Here is a 22,197-nt window from a genome sequence, read left to right as displayed (position 1 = left end):
TGCTATGTAAATAGTTGTTATACTGTATGGTTTAGGGAATAATGACAAGGATAAAAGTCTGTACATGAGGCCGGGCATGGTGACTCATGCCTATAACCCTAGCACTTTGGGATGCCAAGGCAGGAGGATCACTTGAGGCCAGGAGTTCAAGACCAGCCTGAGCAAGACAAAAACCCCATCTCTACAAAAAATTAGAAAAATTAGCCAGGCATGGTGGCATGTGCCCATAGTCCCAGCTACTCAGGAGGCTGAGGCAGGAGAATCGCTTGAGCCCAGGAGTTTGAGGTTACTGTAAGCTATGATGAAACCACTGCACTCTAGCCCAGGTGACAGGGGGAGACCCTGTCTGAAGAAAAAAAAGTACATGTTCAGTGCTGATACAGTTTTTTCCAAATATTTTGTTTCCTTGTTTTCTTTTCTTTTTTTTTTTTTTAGAGACAGGGTCTCCCTCTGTTGCCTGGGGTAATAATATGCGGTGCAGTGGCATCATCATAGGTCACTACAACCTCAAACTCCTGGGGCTCAAATGATCTTCCTGCTTCAGCCTCTGGAGTAGCCGAGACTACAGGCACAGGCCACTACATCCACTAATTTTTCTTTTTTTTTAGAGACAGTGTCTCACTACGTTGCCCAGGCTAGTCTTGAACTCCTGGCCTCAAGTGATCCTCACGCCTCGGCCTCCCAAAGTGCTAGGATTACAGGTGTGAGTTGCTGTGCCCAGGCTTTTTAGAGTATGTTCGATCTTCAGTTGGTTGACTCCATGGATGCAGAACTCATGGTTACAGAGGGCCGACTGTATTCTAAACAGTACTCATGGTCATTCTCTGAAAATTCACTTTTCTTCTTGACCTTTTATAGAAACCACATTTTTTTCTCCTCCCAGGCTTGAAGCCTGAAGTTTGCCCTTCACTTTTTCCTCTTTGTCAGCTTCTGTGTCCATCTGTTTTATTTCTCGACTTTACTTTGGTTTTTTTTGTTTTTTTTTTTAAGACAGGGTCTCACTTTGTTATCTAGGCTGGAGTGCAGTGGTGTTATCATAGCTCACTAAAACCTCAAACTACTGGGCTTAAATGATCCTCTGGCCTCAGCCTCTTGAGTAGCTAGGACTATAGGTGTGCGCCACCATGCCTCGCTAATTTTTAAATTTTTTGTACTGACAGGGGTCCCACTATGTTGCCCAGGCTGGTTGTGACTTTCTTTCTTTTTTTTTTTTTTTCTCTTTCTCTCCTACCTCCTCTACCATCTTCCCTCTTCCTTCTAGAATTCTTCCATTATTGAGACTGTTGATGTCTTTAGTATGTTAACTCCTCACCACAATGTAGCTGCAGCTTCTGCAAAGCTGGTCCATGCTAGGAGGTATTTGGACAGACACTGAAAATAACTAAAAATGCTAGATACAGTTTTAAAACAAACAAACTTTTAAAAACCACCTCAGAGCTGACAAGATAGTAAGAAGTTATTGGGACAAAATCAAAGGGAAAATGGAAAGCTCTCAGAAAGAAAAAGAAAGCATTGAAGTCTCCTTTCTGTGAGGGCATTTGCCAAATTTGGCAAACTTGAGCTACAATTTTCACAGCCCCTTGGGTTATGAAATAGGGAAGTCAAAGGCTAGGGCCAGTAAAGGTGGGGAATTGTTCGCTAGGGTTTCCATAATAAAATACTGTAGACTGGGTGGCTTAAATAACAGAAATTTACTTTCCCACAGTTCTGGAGGCTGGAAGTCCAAGATCAAGGTGTTAGCAGGTTGGTTTCATTGTCAGGCCCCTGCCTTGGCTTACAGATGGCCACCTTCTCAAGCCTTCATGTGGTCTTCCCGCTGTGCATGCTCCCCCCTGGTGTCTATGTGTTCTAATTTCCTCTTTTCCTAAGGACACCAGTCAGATTTGATCAGGGCCCACCCTAACAGCCTCATTGTAATGTAATCACCCCTTTAAAGGGATACAGTAACATTCTGAGGTACTGGGGAGTCAGAACTTCAACATATGAATTCGGTACCCAGAAGAAGTGTAATATGAAACGTTCCCCACAACGCTAGGACCCCTTTGGTAAGGGACAGCCAGAAGTAAACTTAACCTTTCTACCCCCTGTCACCATGGGGTGACAGGGAAGGTTGCCTTGGTGATGAGGGGTGGGGAGTGGGAACCATCCCTGAGAAGATGTAGCCTCAGTCCAGCTCTCACATGTTGACATGCAGCCCAAAGTCGTATTTCCAGTGTGGTTCAGAAAGGTTCAAGTTATAAGTTGAGTTAAATTGGTGCTGGTGTGGTAGCATCTGTAAATGCTAGGCAGGAACAAATGTAAATTCCCTCTAGAGAAATGGAACATCTTAGACCTCAAAGATTTCTATACATAATTGTGCAAAAAAAAAAAAAAAGTAGGTCACAATTAAAAAAAAAATACCTAGGCACACATACAAAACCCAAGCACCAATTATTAGAAGCAGTATGAACAACAGGCAGAATGAACAGACTTGCAAAGACTTCAATATTGGAATTATCAGACGTGGATTATAAAATAAAGGGCAAACCTCTAAACCTCACTTGGGTGAGGCAAAGACATAAAATGTAACCAAAACGTTTGTACCCTCATAATATCCTGAAATTAAATAAATAAATAAATAACTATGATTACCATATGTTTAAAGAAATCAAATACTAACTTGAAAGCATTTGCAAAGAACAAGAAATTTAAAAAAAAATCAGATTTGAAACCAATAGAACTTCTAGAAATAAAAAATATAATAATTAAAAATTTCAGCTGTGCCAGGCTTGGTGGCTAACACCTGTAATCCTAGCACTCTGGGAGGCCGAGGTGGGAGGATCGCTTGGGCTCAGGAGTTCGAGACCAGCCTGAGCAAGAGCGAGACCCCGTCTCTACTAACAATAGGAAAAATTAGCAGGGCGTGGTGGTGTGCACCTGTAATCCCATCTACTCGGGAGGCGGAAGCAGGAGAATCGCTTGAACCCAGGACTTTGAGGTTTCTGTGAGCTAGGCTGATGCCACGGCCCTCTAGTCCAGGTGATAGAGCAAGACTCTATCTAAAAAAAAAAATTTCAACTATTTCATACAGAAGTTTCAAACCCACAGAAAAGTTGAAAGAATGGTACAATGAACACCTATGTACTCACTACCTAGATTCAACAATTGTTAACATTTTACCACAATTTGTTTTATATTTTTAAAAATTCACTGAACCATTTAAAAGTAAGTTACAGACTTACTCTTGCATATTTTGCCCCTAAATATGTTAGAGTGCATCTCTTGGAAATAAGAACTCTCTTTTCTTTCTTTTCTTTTCTTTTCTTTTTTTTTTTTTTTTGAGTGCTGTGGCATCAAGCTCACAGCAACCTCAAACTCCTGGGCTTAAGCAATCCTTCTGCCTCAGCCTCCCGAGTAGCTGGGACTAAAGGCATGTGCCACCATGCCCGGATAATTTTTTTCTACATATATATTTTAGATGTCCAGATCATTTCTTTCTATTTTTAGTAGAGACGGGGTCTCGCTCTTGCTCAGGCTGGTCTCGAACTCCTGACCTCGAGCAATCGTCCTGCCTCGGCCTCCCAGAGTGCTAGGATTACAGGCGTGAGCCACCGCATCCAGCCCAAAATACCAATTTTTAAATTTCATATTGGTGTTTGGATAAATAGTTTAGGACAGGGAAAAATAAATAAATAAATTTCATATTAGGAGACAGAAGTTTCTCATGACTGACATACTCATTCACTACTTTCCTAGCATCAAGAAACCTGGAAAAGTTAAGTATTACTCAGAAGGATTCTAGGTAAAGGTGGAATCAAAACAAATATTGCTCCATTTCAGAGGACTATTTCATCAGGCTCATAGTGAAGCCTTCTGAATGGAGCCGATTCTGCTCATTGCCTAATTAACATCCATTCCCCTCCGTCTTTCTCTTTAACCTTCCTCCACAAAGCTGTTTGTTTTATTTAACCAATTATGTTTATCTCATATCCCTTAGTAGGGACTGGTTTAGGAACAGAATTGTGACTCAATTCAGACCCATGAATTTTGAAGGAAAGTCTACTAAGAGACTTCTAGGAAATGTTTCCTTTTTCAGCAGAAGAGATGAGATAGTGCTTCTTCTTCTGCATGTTGTTGTAGCTGACTGTGATGCTTGGAACTGCTGTAGCTATCTTGCTAAGGGATAGTTAAGGGAAAGTCAAGAGAATTAGAGAGAAGCAGAGCTGGAGCCCTGGGGTACTTACTGGGCACAGACTGCTCTAACTTTCCTTGCTATTTAAGATAGCCAAGTCGAGTTTTCCTGATATGTACATAACACCTTGAAACAACTTAATGCCTATTCCACAGTATAAAATACCTTTTTGGTGCTAGTAATACTGGGTCCACCTGAAGGTTGCTGAAAAAATAACGGAAATATTTTTATTCTTTGGACTTTTTTAACAGTTGCTATGTATGCTACCCTCCAACTTTTTGTCAGCTCATTTTGGTCTGGGTTCAAATCCCAGTTTCACTTCTTACATTACAGATGTTTCTAATTTTAATAAAGTCAAATTTATTAGTTTTTGCCTTTATGGTTTGTGATTTTGTCTTCTTTATAAAATCTTTCTCTTCCTTAATCTGAACTTTAAAGACCCACAGCAACTTCAGGGCTGTCCAATCACATTGTGTTCTTTGTGAATTGCGCCCCTTGGAGCACAAAATGGATAGCATCAACTGTAAGTTGTGCAAAGCAGTTCTTTTTGAAGTATTTAGGATAAATCCCTATTTGTCCTTCTGAAAGTTGTAAGGTTTTGCTATTCTTATTTAAATCTTTAAGAAATATGTAATTTAGATTTCTTTCTTTTTTCTGAGACAAGGTCTCACTCTGTTGCCCGGGCTAGAGTCCAGTGGCCTCATCATAGCTCACTGTTACCTCCAACTCCTATGCTCAAGCGATCCTCCTGCCTCAGCCTCCTGAGTAGCTGGGACTACAGGCATGTGGCCATCTTACTATTGCCCAGGCTGCAGGCTAGTCTTGAAATCCTGGGATCAAGCAATCTTCCCACTTTGGCCTCCAAAATTGCTAGGATTACAGGCTTGAGATACCACACTGGATCCATAATTCTAATCTGATATGGACTGGGATCCAATTTTATTTGGTCCCAGGTTCATCCATTGATTAATCCATCCTTTCTTCTACTGGTTAGTAATGTCACTTCTGTGACAGTGTCCATATATGTTTTTGTCTGTTTTTTGAGTCTTTATTCTGTAGTCTGTCTACCACCCACCAATGCCACACAGTCTTTGTTACTACATCTTTATAATAATTCTTCAAATCTGGTAGGGCAAGACTTTCGCCTTGTTCTTTTACTTCAAAGGAGTCTTCATTATTGTTGATCCTTTACTCTTTATTTTATTTTATTTTATTTTTTGAGACAGAGTCTTGCCTGTCACCTTGAGTCGAGTGCAGTGGCATCATCGTAGCTCACTGCAACCTCAAACTCTTGGGCTCCAGCGATCCTCCTGCCTCAGCCTCCTGAGTAGCTGGAACTATAAGTGCACACCACGATGCCCAGCTAATTTTTCTATTTTTAATAGAGACCAGGTCTTGCTCTTGCTTAGGCTGGTCTCAAACTCCTGAGCTCAAGCAATCCTCTTGCTTGGCCTCCCAGAGTGCTAGGATTACAGGCATGAGCCACCAAACCCGGCCTGATCTTTTACTCTTGAATTTAAAAAAATCACTTTATTTAAAATACTTGAGAAATTGTGTGAGATTTTGATTGGAATTACATTGAATTTATTAAATAATGTAAAGAAAACTGGCATCTTTATACTATTGTGTCTTTCCATACATGAACATAAATTTTTCTTTATAAAAATGTAGACATTTATTGAAGATATAAGATATAAGAAACATTATACATAGGACAGTGATGCCTCGGTCCCCTATGAACATAAATTTCTTAGTGCTTATAAAAAAATTTTTGTCATTTTCTTCATAAGATTTGTACATTTTTGTTGAATCTGTGTTTAGGTAACTTACATTTTTAGTTGCTATTCTGAATGAGATATTAAAAAAATTACAGCTTCAAACTATTTGCTGCTTATATTTAAGAATACAGTTTTTAAATATGTGTGTTGGTCTTATATTCAGAAATATATTTGTACTCTTTTATTAATTCTAAAATTTGTTTGTTCTTGAAATAAAAAAAACAAAATCTAGCAATGTATTAACTTGCTTTAAAAAATAAAAAACAAATTTGTTTATTGGTTCTCTTAGATTTTCTTTTTTTTTTTTTTTTTTTAATTGAGCCAGGATATCACACTGTCACCTGGGCTAGAGTGCAGTGGTGTCATCATAGCTCACTGCAACCTCCAACTTCTGGGCTCAAGCAATCCGATCCTTCGGCCTCAGCCATCTGAATAGCTGGGACTATAGGCATGTGCCACTATGCCTTGGTAAATCTTTTATTTTTATAGAGATGGGATCTGGCTATGTTGCCCAGGCTGGTCTTGAACTCCTAGCCTCAAGGGATCCTCCCACCAGGGCCTCCCAAAGTGCTGGGATTGTAGGCCTGAACCATCACACCCAGCCCCTTGAGCTTTAAATTTGTGCCTATAAATTTCCTTTTATCCCTCGGGATCCACTTATTTCCTCCCTTTTCCACCCTGCTCTCTGCCCTGAGGACTGCTTGTGCAAACCACACCAATGGGCTGCTGTGCCCTCTGCCTTCCTTTTGGGTTCTGCCTGTGGGAATTCCTCGCAGGAGCTGGATCTGTTCTCCTCCCTGTGAGAGATTTTTTTTTTTTTTTTTTTTGAGACAGTCTCACTCTGTTGCCCGGGCTAAAGTGCCGTGGCATCAGCCTAGCTCACAGCAACCTGGAACTCCTGACCTCCAGTGATCTTCCCACCTCAGGCCTCCCAGAGTGCTCGGATTACAGGTGTGAGCCACCATGCCTGGCCTCCTCCCTGTGAGATTGTCTCAGGCTGCTTAAGGCCCTTGACAGAAGGTCACTGCTTCTATCACAGTGGTTTGCTCCATAAACAAAACTGGAATCTCCTTTGGAATTCTAGTAACTTCTCTCTCTTCATCCGTTTAGACCTAGAGGTTGTGACAGTTCTACTGTTGTTAGTCTGAGTTCCTCCACTATTCCTTGTGGTTCCCATATACCCCACCTACATCTTTAAAATCATGTTTCCTGTTGGGACCCTGATACATTATTTTTATTTTGTCCCTGGTCCATGAGTTATTTAGAAGTATGTTTTAAACTTTCCAAGTATATGAGTTTTTAAAGTTATTCTTATTATTCTAAAGAAATTTCTAATTTAACTTATCTATATTTAGAGAACATGTTCTGTATTATTAATAATGATTCTTTGACATTCCTTGAGACTTGCTTTGTGGTCTTTATGTGGTCAAGTTTTATTACATTTCGGGTATGCTTGAAAAGAATGCATATTCTGTGCAGAATGTATTCAGCAAAAAAAAAGATAAAAAAAGCAAACAATGCATATATTCTATGTTTGTTACTTTTGTCTGGATAATTGTATAGTTGTAAAATTTCTTCTTTAAACATTAATTTTTTAATATACATTTATTATATAAATGTTATTAGGTACAAAAAGGTTTAACATTATTTTTTTCTTCATGGTGACTTGTTCTTTTTATATGTAGTGATCTTTTTTTTTTTTTGAGTCTCACTCCATTGCCCTGAGTAGAGTGCTGTGGCATCAGCCTAGCTCACAGCAATCTCAAACTCCTGGGCTCAAGCAATCCTTCTGCCTCTGCCTCCCAAGTAGCTGGGACTATAGGCACACATCACAACGCCTGGCTAGTTTTTCTATTTTTAGTAGATACAAGGTCTCACTCTTGCTCAGGCTGGTCTTGAACTCCTGAGCTCAAGTGATCCTCCCTCCTCAGCCTCCCAGAGTTGGGACCTGGTCAAATTAAAAAGCTTCAGCACAGCCACGTAAACAATAAATAGAGCAAACAGACAACCTACAGAATGGGAGAAAATATTTGCATGCTATACATCTGATAAAGGGCTGATAACCAGAATCTACAAGGAACTCAAGCAATTCAGCAAGGAAAAATCAAACAACTCCATTAAAATGTGGGCAAAAGACATGAACAGAACTTTTCAAAAGAAGATAGACTAATGGCCAACAAACATATGAAAAAATGCTCAACATCTCTAATCATCAGGGAAACGCAAATCAAATCCACAATGAAATATCACCTAACTCCAGTGAGAATGGCTTTTATCAAAAAGTCCCAAAACAACAAATGCTGGCATGGATGTGGAGAGATAGGAACACTTGTACACTACTGGTGGGACTGTAAACTAGTACAACCTCTATGGAAAGTAGTATGAAGATACCTCAAAGAACTAAAAGTAGACCTACCATTTGATCCAGCAATCCCACCACTGGGTATTTACCTAGAGGAAAAAAAGACATTTTATAAAAAAGACACCTGGCACCTGTTATAGCAGCACAATTCACAATCACAAAGATGTGGAAACAACCCAAGTGCCCATCAATACATGAGTGGATTAATAAAATGTGGTATATGTATACCATGGAGTACTACTCAGCCATAAAAAACCTGGTGGACTAATACCTCTTGAATTAACCTGGATGAAACCGGCAACCATTCTTTTTATTTATTTATTTATTTTATTTTATTTTATTTGAGACAGAGGCTCGCTCTGTTGCCCGGGCTAGAGTGCCATGGCGTCAGCCTAGCTCACAGCAACCTCAAACTCCTGGACTCAAGCAATCCTCCTGCCTCAGCCTCCCGAGTAGCTGGGACTACAGGCATGTGCCACCATGCCCAGCTCATTTTTCTACATATATTTTTAGCTATCTATATGATTTCTTTCTATTTTTAGTAGAGACGGGGGTCTCACTCTTGCTCAGGCTGGTCTCGAACTCCTGAGCTCAAACAATCCACCTGCCTCTGCCTCCCAGAGTGCTAGGATTACAGGTGTGAGCCACCGCGCCTGGCCATGGAGACCATTCTTCTAAGTGAAGTATCAGAAGAATGGAAAAACAAACACCACATGTACTCACCATTAAATTGGACCAAATTGATAAACACTTAAGTGCACATAGGAAATAACACTCATTGGAAATCAAGCAGGTGTGTGGGGGGGGAGGGGATGGTAAATTCACATCTAACGGGTACAATAACTTTTACTCAAACTGTACAAAAGCAATTTATATAACCAAAACATTTGTATCCCATAATATTCTGCAATAAAAATAATAATAAAAGATAAAAAACAAACTCAAAGTAGAGTCCCCTTTTACTAACGTCCCTATTGCTCTCTAGAGGTAACCATTACCAGCATTTTGAGGACACATTTCTAGTGTCCTTTTTATAAATTTCTTTCCTCTACTGTATATACATACACATATACACATTTTCTTTTTACGTAAATAGCACTTCTTCGTTTTATAGGTGAGGAAACTAACTAAGACCCTGAAGGGAGACGTGTTGATAAATTTATTGAAGCAAAGCAGACTTAATCGTTTATTAAAACCTACTATGTGTCAGACCCTGTGCCCAGTGCTTTCTTGGCATGAAGGGCTGTGGTGTTTCACTTGTGCTGGACGGGTCGCTGCACCAGGTTAGCTAAGCGATTGGGTTGGGAAGCAGGTATGAGAGTCGCTTCAGAGCAAGGATGGAGGATTTGTGTTTTGATGGGAGCTGCAGGAAAGCTAGTAGAGTGCGGTGGAGCTGCAAAAAAAAAAAAAAAAAAAAATACTGTCATCTGCAGCGTGTCTGTCAATAAGCTTGTGAGCCTGAAATGAGAAGACCTTCTACCTGCTGAGACCGAAGCTTCCTTGGGAAACTAGGAATCGACATCGCATCTACGAGGATGGCCTTGGAGTTCTGAGAGGAAGGCACCAGTGGGTGCAAAAATGATACCCTGAGCAGGCAGCAACCTAACAGCCAACCAACCCCTAGAGCCGAGAGCCGAGAGCTGAGAGCGCTTCTGACCAGAGGGGAAGTGCGCCTGCGCAGGCCGCTCGGGACGGGGGGCGGAGCTTGGGGACGGTCAATGAGCCTGCGCAAACCGCGCGGCAAGGTGGGGGAGGGCAGTCCGTGTGTGTCTGTGTTGTTGTTCGGCGGCAGCGGCGGCGGCGGTAAGATGGCTGCCCACGGGGGCTCCGCGGCGTCCTCGGCACTGAAGGGGTTAATTCAGCAGTTCACCGCCATCACCGGTAAGAGACGCCGTTACCGGAAGGTGGAGAGTGGGGTCCGGAGCGGGCGGTGGGTCTGTCCCGGGCTTCCCCTCACCTGCATGCATTCCTCTCTAGGGCTTTACCCGCGGCTCCCGTCTTCCCTCCTGAGGAACAGGCGACGACGGCGTCGGGGTCTCTGGGTTCAGGCGGGAGACAGCCCCCCCTGCGCTCCCCATACCCTCGTTTTCATTCTCCTCGCAGTATGGAGGGAGACCCACCCCCCCATCTCCTGCCAGTCCAGAACAGGGAATGGGCCGAGCCCGTCCGCCTCCGCCGGCCCGGGGACCTGGGGGCGGGAGGAGTGGGGGGCCGCACCCGGGCCACCGCCCTCCTTCTCCTTCATCATCTTCATCTCTTCTCTGTGCAGCCCTGGGGTGCAGTGCATCTCCTCACCTCTATTTCTCTTTATTCCCTGGCCAGGTCATTCTCCCCCCGTCCCTGGCCTGCCCTTCTCCTTTCTGGGCCCTTCGGAGCCGTCGCTGTGGCCCTGGCGAGTTTGGGGCCTCCCGCCTTAACGGCGAGGCTGGTGGGTTCGACAGCGCCTTTACGCATCCCGGGGGATAGGCCGCCAGAAGCGGGGGGTGCTGGGGAGTACCTTAGGGACTGAGGCTGTGAGAGAAGAATGAGGGGGAGCCCCCAAGCTTAATAGGGGAGGCCTGGAGGAATCCTGGGTGCCGTTTCCCACCTACCCATAATAAAATCATAAAGACTGAGGCGATGGCGCCAGAGCCTCCTGCTGATAAAATAGGGATGGCGGCACAAACTTCTTTGAGAGAAAATCTGTTTCTGGGTGTCAGTGTCCCCCAAAACCTAGGCCTAGGTTTTTCTTTCCCTTTGGACCCCTGCGAAGGGCACACGCAGATCCTCTTACCGCCTGGAGGAAAGGCCCTAAGACATTCTATGAATTCTCTATGTCTTGCTTCTCTCTGATGGTGCTGAACTTTTTTTGCATGAGTTATTAGAGGGCGGAGCAAATGATGTTCTCTGTGGAGTGATTTGAGAGAAGAGTACTCCATGTGCCTGAGCGTAATTTTGCCGTTCTAGTTTGTCATTTTGGAAGGAGGTCAGAATGTTAGTTCCCTCTCTTGACAGATCTATACTTTGTCGGGACATTTGTTAGATGCAGCTTCCACTGTTAATGTTCTTAGAGTTTGACATGCAAGATCTGGTTAAATAAAATTTTATATTGTTTTAACCACTACAGTTTGTATGTAAGTTACCTTTTTATAGTTACAGCTAGTTTTATTTTTTGCTCTGTAATGATAACTAGATGTTTGAAGCATTTTTATCTGGCTTGTGGGCATGAAACACCACGTCAATGTTGGTAAAGTAAAATTTGTAATATTGGGGTGCAGAGTTGAATGATAACTTTTCATAATATATTTAAAGTTTGTGATTGGATTATTACCTTAAAGATGTAATGGATTTCCCAATGTTTAATTAAATCATTGTTATGGAGAAAATCAGAAAATTATGTATATAAGTTTATATTGCAGCGTTATGTTTTTTTTTTTTTTTTTTTTTGGAGACAGAGTCTCACTCTATTTATTGCCCGGGCCAGAGTGCTGTGGCGTCAGCCTGGCTCACAGCAACCTCAAACTCCTGGGCTCAAGCAATCCTACTGCCTCAGCCTCCCGAATAGCTGGGACTACAGGCATGTGCCACCAAGCCAAGCTAATTTCTTATTTTTTGTAGAGACGGGGTCTCTCTACGTTGCTCAGGCTGATCTCGAATTCCTGCCCTCAAGTGATACCTCCTGCCTTGGCCTCCTAAAGTGCTAGGATCACAGGTTTGAGCCACCATGCTTGGCCCTAATGTAGCATTTTTATTAGGTATACAGAAAAACCAAAGTGTAGTGAGATGAATTGACTTACTCAGTGCTTTGTGTTTCTGTTAGTCTACACAGCTTGTTTCCTCATTGCAGGCCTCTGTATTGCTTAAGTTGGAGTCCCTCAGTAGACAATGGTATCTGGAAGTCTGTAGAAGGGAAGATAATGTTAGACTGTTTTTGATTGTTGTGAATTTCTATTGGTAATTTTTTGGGATTCTTTTTACAGGATAGTGATTAACCATTAGAGACACATGATTGATTCATTTTATCCTTTTTCAGAGACATTTTTTAGGTTCTCTCCATGTTTTAGGTTTTTTTTTTTTTGAGATAGGGTGTTGCTGTGTCACTAAGCTCAGAGTGCAGATGCATCATAGTTCAATGCAGCCTCTAACTCCTAGGCTGAAGCGATCCTCCTGCCTCACTCTCTGTAGTAGCTGAGACTACAGGTACGTGCCACCATGCCTGGTTAATTTTTTTATGTTTTGTAGAGATAAGGTCTCACTATTGCCCAGGCTGGTTTCAAACTCATGGCCTCAAGTGATCTTCCCACTTTGGCTTCCCAGAGTACTAGGATTACAGGCATAAGCCACCGTGCCCAGCCTCTCCACATGTTTTAAATCATGGTGTTTAAGATTAGAAGTGATTTGATACTTATTCATTGCTGGATGAATTAGACTGATCTTAAGAGCTTAAGCTCTGAACCAGCCAGGCATTGTGGTGAGTGCCTTAGTCCCAGCTACTTGGGAGGCTGAGGCAGAAGGATCACATGAGCCCAGGAGTTGGAGGTTGCAGTGAGCTATAATGATGCCACTGCACTCTGCCCAGGGAGACAGAGTGAGACTCTGTCTCAACAATAACAGTAACAACAACAAAAAGGAAGCTGAACACCCCACCTCATACCCCCACTTTCATGGAAAAAAAAAAAAAAGCTTATGTTCTGATTTCAGAAAGGTTTTACTTATCTGGAAACTCAACATTCTGTTCAAAACAAATGCATCTTCAAAAATGTGAGTCTTATCTTTTCTGTGCCATTTAGAAATAGAAGGGATAATTGAAAAATTTTAATGTCTTATTTCTCACTAAATAGGACAAATCTCTCTCTCTCTCAAACACACACACACACACACACACACACACAGCAAGTATGAAGTATTAACTGATTTTTGTTTTGTTTTGTTTTTTTAAGAGACCAGATCTCACTATGTTGCCCAGGCTGGTCTTGAACTCCTGGGCTCAAGTGATCCTCCTACCTCAGCCTCCTGAGTAACTGGGACTGCAGGTGTGGATCACCATTCCCAGCTCAGTAATGACTGCTTTTTAAAATTTTTTAAAAAATTGTGGACAAATAACCATTTTTCATCCTTTTTATTTGTACAAATTTATGGGGTACATGTGCAGTTTTGTTACATGCGTAGATTTAATAATGGTCAAGCCAGGGATTTTAGTGTACCCATTAACCAATTTCTCTTCATCCCCCCTACCCCCTCACCCTTCCAAGTCTCCATTATCTATTGTTCTACTCTCTATGATTATGTTAACACATTTTTTAGCACCCACTTACAGGTGAGAACATGCAAAAGATATTTTGTTTTTCTGTGCCTGGCTTGTTTCACTTAAGATAATGACCTTCAGTTCCATCCATGTTGCTGCAAAAAAGATGCTTTTATTCTTTTTTATGGCTGAATAGTATTCCATTGTATATATGCCACATTTTCTTTATTTATCCATTGATGAGAGCTTATGAATAGTGCTGCAATAAACATACTAGTGCAGGTATCTTTTTAATAAATTGATTTCTTTTCCTTTGGGTAAATACCTGGTGGTGGGATTGCTGGTTCGAATGGTAGTTCTGTTTATTTTTGGTTCTTTGAAATCTCCATACTATTTTCCATACAGGTTCTACTAATTTACATTCTCACCAGCAGTGTGTAGGAGTTCCCTTTTCTCTGTATCCTTAACCAGCATCTGTTATTTTTTTGTCTTTTTAGTAATAGCCACTCTGACTAGGGTAAGATGATATCTCATGGTTCTGATTTGCATTTCTCTAATAGTGATGTTGGCATTTTTTATATACCTGTTAGGCCATTTGTGTGTCTTCTTTTGAGAAGTGTCTATTCATGTCCTTTGCCCACTTTTTAATGGGAATCCTATGCTTTCACAACAGCAGTGTTATTTATTGTACATATTATCTTATAATTCTTGATTATATACTTATTTTCACATTGTGGAGCATGGTATATGTAATAATAGAATTTTGAAATTTTCCCTTAATGTTATATCGCAAACATGTTTTCCATGATCAAACTCTTTGATAAGTAGTGACCAAGGGAAGTTATGTTCTTTGAAGTAATCACATTGAGGAGCTACATACTTTTACCATTGATGCCTTCAGGGTCATTTCAAGCTACCTAAGAAGGCTGGGTGTGGTGGTTCATGCCTGTAATCCCCCACTTTGGGAGGCAGAGGTGAGAGGATTGCTTGAGGCCTGGAGTTTGAGACCAGCCTAGGCAATATAGCCAGAACCTGTCTTTATGAAAAAAAAAAAAAAAAAAAATTAGCCGGGCTTGCCTGGCATCATGATGGCACACACCTGTAGTCCCAGCTCTTGGGGAGACTGAGGTGGAGAATCACTTGAACCCAGGAGTTTGAGACTTCAAGTGAGCTATGATCAGGCCACTGCACTCCCATCCTCGGTAGCAGAGCGAGATTGTCTCTAAAAAAAAAAAAAAAAAAAAAAAAGGAAAAGAAAAGAAAAAAAAAGCTACTTTTGTAGTTATTTTTGTAGTTATTCGACATTTTACAATATTACGCAGTTAGATATCCCAGCCCCCCCCCTTTTTTTTTTTTTGGAGATAGGGTCTCGCCCTGTTGCCCAGGCTGAAGTGTAGTAGCACGATCATAGCTCACTACAAGCTTGAATTCCAGGGCTCAGGCTCCAGTGATCCTCCCACCTCAGCCTCTGGGGTAATTTTTTGTTGTTAAGTCTTGCTATGTTGCCTAGGCTGGTCTTGAACTCCTGGCTACAAGCAATCCTACCTCATCGGGCTTCCAGAGTGCTGGGATTACAGGCCTGAGCCACTGCACCCGGCCTGATCTCCCTTGATAATTCATCATACTATATATACATGGCTTTGAATAATTGTGGAACACTTTCAGAAGTCATATAAATTCTTAAAACATGAAGAAAGAATATGCAGCTGGATCTATTCTGAAAGAACAATTTGTGGAAGCATCCCATTAACACAACTTCGGGTGACATCCAAAATATACACTTGGAATAATTCATGGGGTAAAAAAGAGGGATACATAAACAGTACAGAATTGCTAAAAAATAAACTGGCAATCAGAAGGTTAGGACAAATGTGAGGGAATAGAAAGGAAGCTGAGAAGAGAATAAGAGGTTACCAGTATAGACTTTCATAGAGCTTTGTGCATAGTAGGTATTCACATACTTCACGAAATTAAAGAACCTCAGTTGTAGAAGAGACCTAAATTTAATCTTTCTCTAAAATTGTTGAATGAATGCATATTTATTATAACAATTAGGAACTATGGTGTGTAGTATTTGGCTTTGTAGCTAATTTCCATTCATACTCTCTTTTTTTTTTTTTTTTTTTTTTTGAGACAGGGTCTCAATCTGTTGCCCAGGCTAGAGTGCAATGGTGTCATTATAGCTCACTGCAACCTCAGACTCCTGGGCTCAAGCCATCCTGCCTCAGCCTCCCTAGTTACTGAAACTACAGGCATGCGCCAACATGTCTGGCTAATTTTCCTATTTTTTGTCAACATGATGTCTCCCTATTGCTAAGGTGGGTCTCAAACTCCTGACCTCAAGTAGTCTTTCCTGCCTTAGCCTTCTAAAGTGCTAGGATTATAGGTGTGAGCTAACATTTTGTAATTAGATTCACTAGACATAAAATCACTCTTATCAAATTGCTATAAAAGTTTCTAAATGCTTCTCCTGGAATTTCTGCTTTTATCTTGTCATAGACAAGTAAGAGATAGCTGGTTTGAGGACCATAGTTTGAGTAGCACTGATTTAGGTAATGACAGAACAGGAACTAGAACTCTGTTGTCTTTTCTCCCCAGCTCGTGCATTTTCCACCATATCACTACTTTTCCTATGATTTCCTTTCCTGAACCAATGAATATTTGCTTTATCTACTAACTTAGTAATTTTATTTCCCTTGTACTTCCTAAGTTTTCTGTGGATGCACTTAAAAAATGTTTTCTGTACTTGAAAGTTTAAAAACTCCAGGATTGGAAACTTGATGAGTTTAAAATTTGATCTTATTTCTGGCCGGGCGTGGTGGCTCACGCCTGTAATCCTAGCACTCTGGGAGGCTAAGGCTGGTGGATTGTTTGAGCTCAGGAGTTTGAGACCAGCCTGAGCAAGAGTGAGACCCCCCCCATCTCTACTAAAAAAAATTGAAAAAAATTATCTGGACAACTAAAAATATATAGAAAAAATTAGCCAGGCATGGTGGTGCATGCCTGTAGTTCCAGCTACTCAGGAGGCTGAGGCAGGAGGATTGCTTGAGCCCAGGAGTTTGAGGTTGCTGTGAGGTAGGCTGACGCCACGGTACTCTAGCCGGGGTGACAGAGTGAGACTCTGTCTCAAAAAAAAAAAAAAAAAATTAAAATTTGATCTTATTTCTCACAACCATCATCCACACCCATTTTCTTGGTGAGTAGTCTAGCTTGCTTTATCATTGCTGGGGAAAATGTGGAACCAAAAAGTAACCTCTTTCTGTCCCCATCATTTCTGTAGAGGGATTTTTTTTTTTTTTAAATCTCTATGACTGCTATACTTTGATCCCTTGATGGTAGCAAAAAGATTGTCTTTCTTTTGGCACTAAGAGTAGTGTAGAAAATAGACATAAGGACTCTTAAAGTTTGGACTATCTTTTGATTCTTCCAGCTGTGTGGAGACATGGATTGCGTTACATATGAGTTTTGGGCTATGTCGTATATCAAGTGTTAATGGAGAAAGGGTGTGAACTAGGAGATGGTGGCATGGAAAGTTGGATTAAGTAATGCCCTTTGGTGCCCTTAGCAAATTTAAAAAAGGTAGAAGGAAGGAAAGATAAAGGATAATAACGAAAGAAAAGGTACATGCAGGGGAACAATAAAAATGAGACACCTGTCATAGATTATAGATCATTGGATTAGATGAAGCTACCCTGCTACTGCTGCCTCTAGTGTTGGGACTTCAAAAGAAGCCCATTTTAACATTTTTGCAAATAGTTTAAATCTGCAAAATTGTTTTGTTAGGTCTCCCCTTTTTAAAAGAAGATACATTCTTTATTCTGACTATAATAATATAGAAGTCCAAATTCTTTACAGCTGACCCATCAAAAATTGTTATTATCTCTGAGTATATAGGTAAAACACACTAAACTTGTTTATCACTGTTCCTTTCCCTGGCATTATTTAGTACTTTTCCTCTTCCCTCTCAGTTAACCTTCACTTCTTCATATTTGTCTCTTTAGCTCAGTGGTAGTATTATTGGCATTGGGGGTAGGACTGTTCCAAATATTGTATGTTTAGCACTTGTATTAGTTTCCTGTGGCTGCTTTAACAAATTACCACAAATTGTATGGTTTGATACATTTATTCTCTGATAGTTCTGGAGGCCGGAAGTCTGAAAGGAAGGTGTGAGCCATCTTTTTCAGCCTACCCTGGCACCCCTGGCTTCTCTCCACAAAATTCCTGTAGTGCCCCCAACTCCTGTCATGAAATACCGAAAATGGTCTCTCATATTATTAAATGCCTCTGATACTTCCAGACATTAAGAACCACTTGGAACCTTTAATTATCTTTCAGTTATCTTCTGTTTCTAAAATGATATACTAAGAGATAGATACTAAGTGATATGCTAAGAACAGATATACAAGAACAAATGGCTCAGGTAGTTTGGCTTTATTTAAGAAAGTGAAGGGCATACTTTACTCCCTGGGCTTTGTTTGTTTGTTTGTTTGTTTGTTTTTTGAGACTGAGTTTTGCTTTGTCACCCTGGCTAGAGTGCAGTGGCGTCATCATAGCTCACTACAACCTCAACTCCTGGGCTCAAGTGATCCTCCTGCCTCAGCCTCCCAAGTACCTGTGACCATAGGCATGTGCCACCGTGCCTGGCTAATTTTTCTATTTTTAGTAGAGATGGGGTCCCGCTCTTGCACAGGCTGGTTTCAAACTCCTGACCTGAAATGGTCCTCCTGCTTCAGCCCCTGGGCTTCTTTTTAACACCGTCTTTCTTCAGTGGCACTTTTTTTTTTTCTTTTTTCTTTTTGCACTTTTTTTTTTTTTTGAAAGCTTTTGCAGGTCACTATTGTGGCAAACTCCAAAGAGGGAAGTCATCCTGTCATATTGTCAACAAAGATATGATAGGGCCATCTCAGGGATATGCTGCCTATAGCTTAGATTCTAGCATTAAATGATCAAGAGAGGATTATAGATAGTTTATCAAAATGGTCTTTCCTCATCCTTTCTCTAATTCTGGATCCTGAGTATTGGCACTATCTGTCCTCAAATATCACAGTTGCTATTCCCTTTATTATAATTTTATTCTTTTTGTGTTTTAAAGATAATCTCTGTAGAAACATTTTTAATAAATTCTGTTTTAATTTTTAGCTTTGTAGATTTATGGACCTTGGAAATTTTAGAATCTTTATACTAAGTTTCTACTACTTCTACATCAGCTCTTGATGCTTCTAAGTCGTATTGGAATGCTATTTATTGGTTACAAATTCTTTGAAGACAATCCATTTCTTTCTTTCTTTCTTTTTTTTTTTTTTTTTGAGACAGAATCTTGTTTTGTTGCCCGGGCTAGAGTGAGTGCCGTGGCATCAGCCTAGCTCACAGCAACCTCAAACTCCTGGGCTTAAGAGATCCTACTGCCTCAGCCTCCCGAGTAGCTGGGACTACAGGCATGCGCCACCATGTCCGGCTAATTTTTTCTATATATATTTTAGTTGGCCAGATAATTTCTTTCTATTTTTAGTAGAGACAGTGTCTCCCTCTTGTTCAGGCTGGTCTCGAACTCCTGACCTTGAGCGATCCACCCGCCTCGGCCTCCCAGAGTGCGAGGATTATAGGTGTGAGCCACTGCGCCCGGCCGAAGACAGTCCATTTCATTTATCATTTTATTCTCTATGTAACATTAACTTTTTTCTAGTGTAATAGTTTTTTGCTGTCATCATTGTACTCTGCTTAAAAAAAAATGTTTAGCTGGGTGTGGTGGCTTACACCTGTAGTCCCAGCTACTTGGGAGGCTGAGTTGAGAGAATCACCTGACACCAGGAGTTTAACACCAGCAGGACAATATAGTGAGACCCTATCTCTTAAAACAACAACAACAACAACAGTGTTTAAGATAAGTGAAACACATGTTCCAAAGAGTAGCTGGGACGTGCGCTATAGACGTGCGCTGCTGTGCCCAACTAATTTTTGTATTTTTAGTAGAGATGGGGGTCTCGCTTTTGCTCAGGCTGATCTTGAACTCCTAACCTCAAGTGATCCTCCTGCCTTGGTCTCCATGGGTCTTAAAATGGTTTATCAAATTTGTGCTGTTTTTGCCCCGAGAGTTTATATTTAATTATCTAACTTAAGGTTGGCTATTGGGAAATTTGAACGTTTCTTCAAAAAGTTGCATTTGTGGCTTTATTTTGAGATTTCATGTTTTAAAGTGTTCTCTGATGGTGAGAATGTAAATTTGAACATACTACAACTTGAGAACTTTTGGTTCAGCTTGACTGAGAACATAGAGGTAACTGGGATAAGAAAAGTGAGATCTGGGCCAATTCAGTGAGTTTTTAAAGTCTGCAAGATAAAAGAGCTAGCAGAGATGAGGGTAGAGGTGAAGACCTCGTGATAAAGTATATATTTATCTTTGTACTTACTTCAGGATGAGGAGGCAGGAGGAAGGTCCAGAACTTAATAAAATGATGGATATTTGGTATATTGTCCAGAAAAATGAGGGGACTAATTTGACTGATAACCACTATCCAAATCATGCAAAAACATGGCTTTATAAAGTACTACCAAGGGACCTGCCTACATGTAGACCCATGTGGCTGGAGGGAATGGTATAGAGGTGAGATGAAAGCAGAGGGATATAAAATAGAAGAGGTAAATCAGGGCCAAATCTTGTGTGCAGCTCAAGAGAGGTTAAGGTTTATCTAGTCATGGCTGGGCATGGTGGCTTATGCCTGTAATCCTAGCACTTTGGGAGGCTGAGGTGAGAGGATTGCTTGAGGCCAGGAGTTCCAGACCAGCCTCAACAAGAGCAAGACTCCCCCCCCCCCCCAAAAAATAGAAAAATTAGCTAGGCATGGTGTTGGGTGCCTGTAGTCCTAGGTACTGAGGAGGCTGAGGCAGGAGGATTGCTTGAGCCCAGGAGTTTGAGGTTGTAGTGAGCTATGATGATGTCACTGCACTCTAGCTAGGTGAGACTCTGTCTCAAAAAATAAAGCAAAAACTTACCCAGTCAGCAACGCAAAAATGTTGAAAATAGAAGAGACAAATTTACATAATTTTTCAGTGTAGAAGGTCTCAGTCTGCCCTCCATATCTGTGGTTCCATATCCATGGATTCAACGAGCTGTGGATGGAAAATGTTTGAAAAAGAAGGATAGTTGTATTTGTACTATGTAGACTTTTTTCCTTGCCATTATTACCTAAATAATATAGTATAACAACTATTTACATAGCATTTACATTGTGTTTGGTATTATAAGTAATCTAGAGGTGATTTAAAATATATGGGAGGATTGCATAAGTTATATACCAATACCAAACCTTTTTAAATAAGTGGCTTGAACATTGTTGGATTTTGGTATCCTAGGGAGGTCCTACACCAATCCCCAACAGATACTGAAAGATGAGCATGACCAAGAACAATGGGATGCAGTGGTGCACGTAAGAGATGTTGAGGGCTTGAACTAACACTGTAGCATTGTATTAGTACATAGAAAAGGCTGGACAGGAATGGTATTAATTAGAAGAAACTATAGGACTTGTTGGTTGGCTGATGGAAGGATGTTCATAAATTTGAGTAATACATGAAGCCCTATAAAGGAAAAACCTCCCAGGTCCTGTGTAACTTAAGTTACCATATGCATCCACATATAAGGCAGACACTAAATGAAAGGCAACTCTGTATTTCTCCAATTCCCAAAAAAGAATGCCTTCAATTTTTTTATTGTGCTGAAATCTATATAAAAAATTTACCATCTTAACTATTTTAATGTTCAGTTCAGGGGTTAAATACATTAATTATGTGTTATAGCCATTACCACCATCTATCTCCATAACTTTTTGTCTTGTGAAACTCTACACCCATTAAACAGTAACTCCCCATTCCTCATTCCCTCTTCCCCCAGCCCCTGGCAACCATTTCACTTTCTGTCTCTTTGATTTTGACTATTCTAATATCTCAAATAAGTGGAATCATACAGCATTTATCTTTTTATGACTGGCTCATTTCACTTAGTGTAATGTCCTCAGGCTTCGTCCATGTTGTAGCATATGTCAGAATTTCTTTCCTTTTTAAGGCTGTGTGATATTCCACTGGATGCACATGTGGCACATTTTATTTATCCATTCATCTGTCGATGGACACTTGGGTTACTTCCATGTTTTAGCTGTTGTGAATAATGCTGCTATGAAAATGGGTAAATAATATCTTTGCGACCCTACTTTAAATTCTTTTGGGTATGTATTCCCAGAAGTCAAATTATTGGATCATGTGGTAATTCTATTTTTAATTTTTTGAGGAACTGCCACACTGTTTTCCAAGTGGTTGTACCATTTTACATTCCCCCCAACAGTGCACAATTGTTCCAGTTTCTCTACATCCTCACCTATTCTTGTTATTTTTTGTTTTTTTGATAGTAGCCATATTAATGAGTGTAAGGTGATACTAAAAAAAGGTTTTTGGCTAAGATAAATGTAAATTTCTAGAGACTAAGTGAAATTGATCAGATGGGTATTTTTGGGTAATATTTATTGGCTTAACATTAAGTCACAATATTATATACTAATGCTTTTTCTACTCATGTTTTATGAAATAATTTTACTCAATTTTTTTCATTTGCATCCTTTTTTTTTTTTTTTGAGACAGAGTCTCACTCTGTTGCCCGGGCCAGAGTGCCATG

General features: G+C 40.6%; 1 protein-coding gene and 1 pseudogene across 1 annotated transcript in view; one reads left to right on the top strand and one right to left on the bottom strand.

The window, feature by feature from the left end:
- The first annotated feature begins 10,119 nt into the window (after positions 1 to 10,119).
- The window catches only part of UBXN7 (UBX domain protein 7), a 42,171-nt gene continuing 30,093 nt past the window's right edge, over positions 10,120 to 22,197 (top strand). The window contains exon 1 of the mRNA XM_069472736.1: positions 10,120 to 10,192. Coding sequence (XP_069328837.1) covers positions 10,120 to 10,192 — 73 coding nt within the window. The remainder of the gene's footprint in view (positions 10,193 to 22,197) is intronic.
- On the bottom strand, positions 10,165 to 10,906 carry LOC138386366 (uncharacterized; annotated as a pseudogene).

The sequence above is a fragment of the Eulemur rufifrons genome, chromosome 7, assembly GCF_041146395.1.
Source record: "Eulemur rufifrons isolate Redbay chromosome 7, OSU_ERuf_1, whole genome shotgun sequence".
NCBI classification, from domain to species: Eukaryota; Metazoa; Chordata; class Mammalia; order Primates; family Lemuridae; genus Eulemur; species Eulemur rufifrons.
The sequence above is the reverse complement of the archived record's forward strand: the minus strand, read 5'-3'. Positions and strand labels throughout refer to the sequence as shown.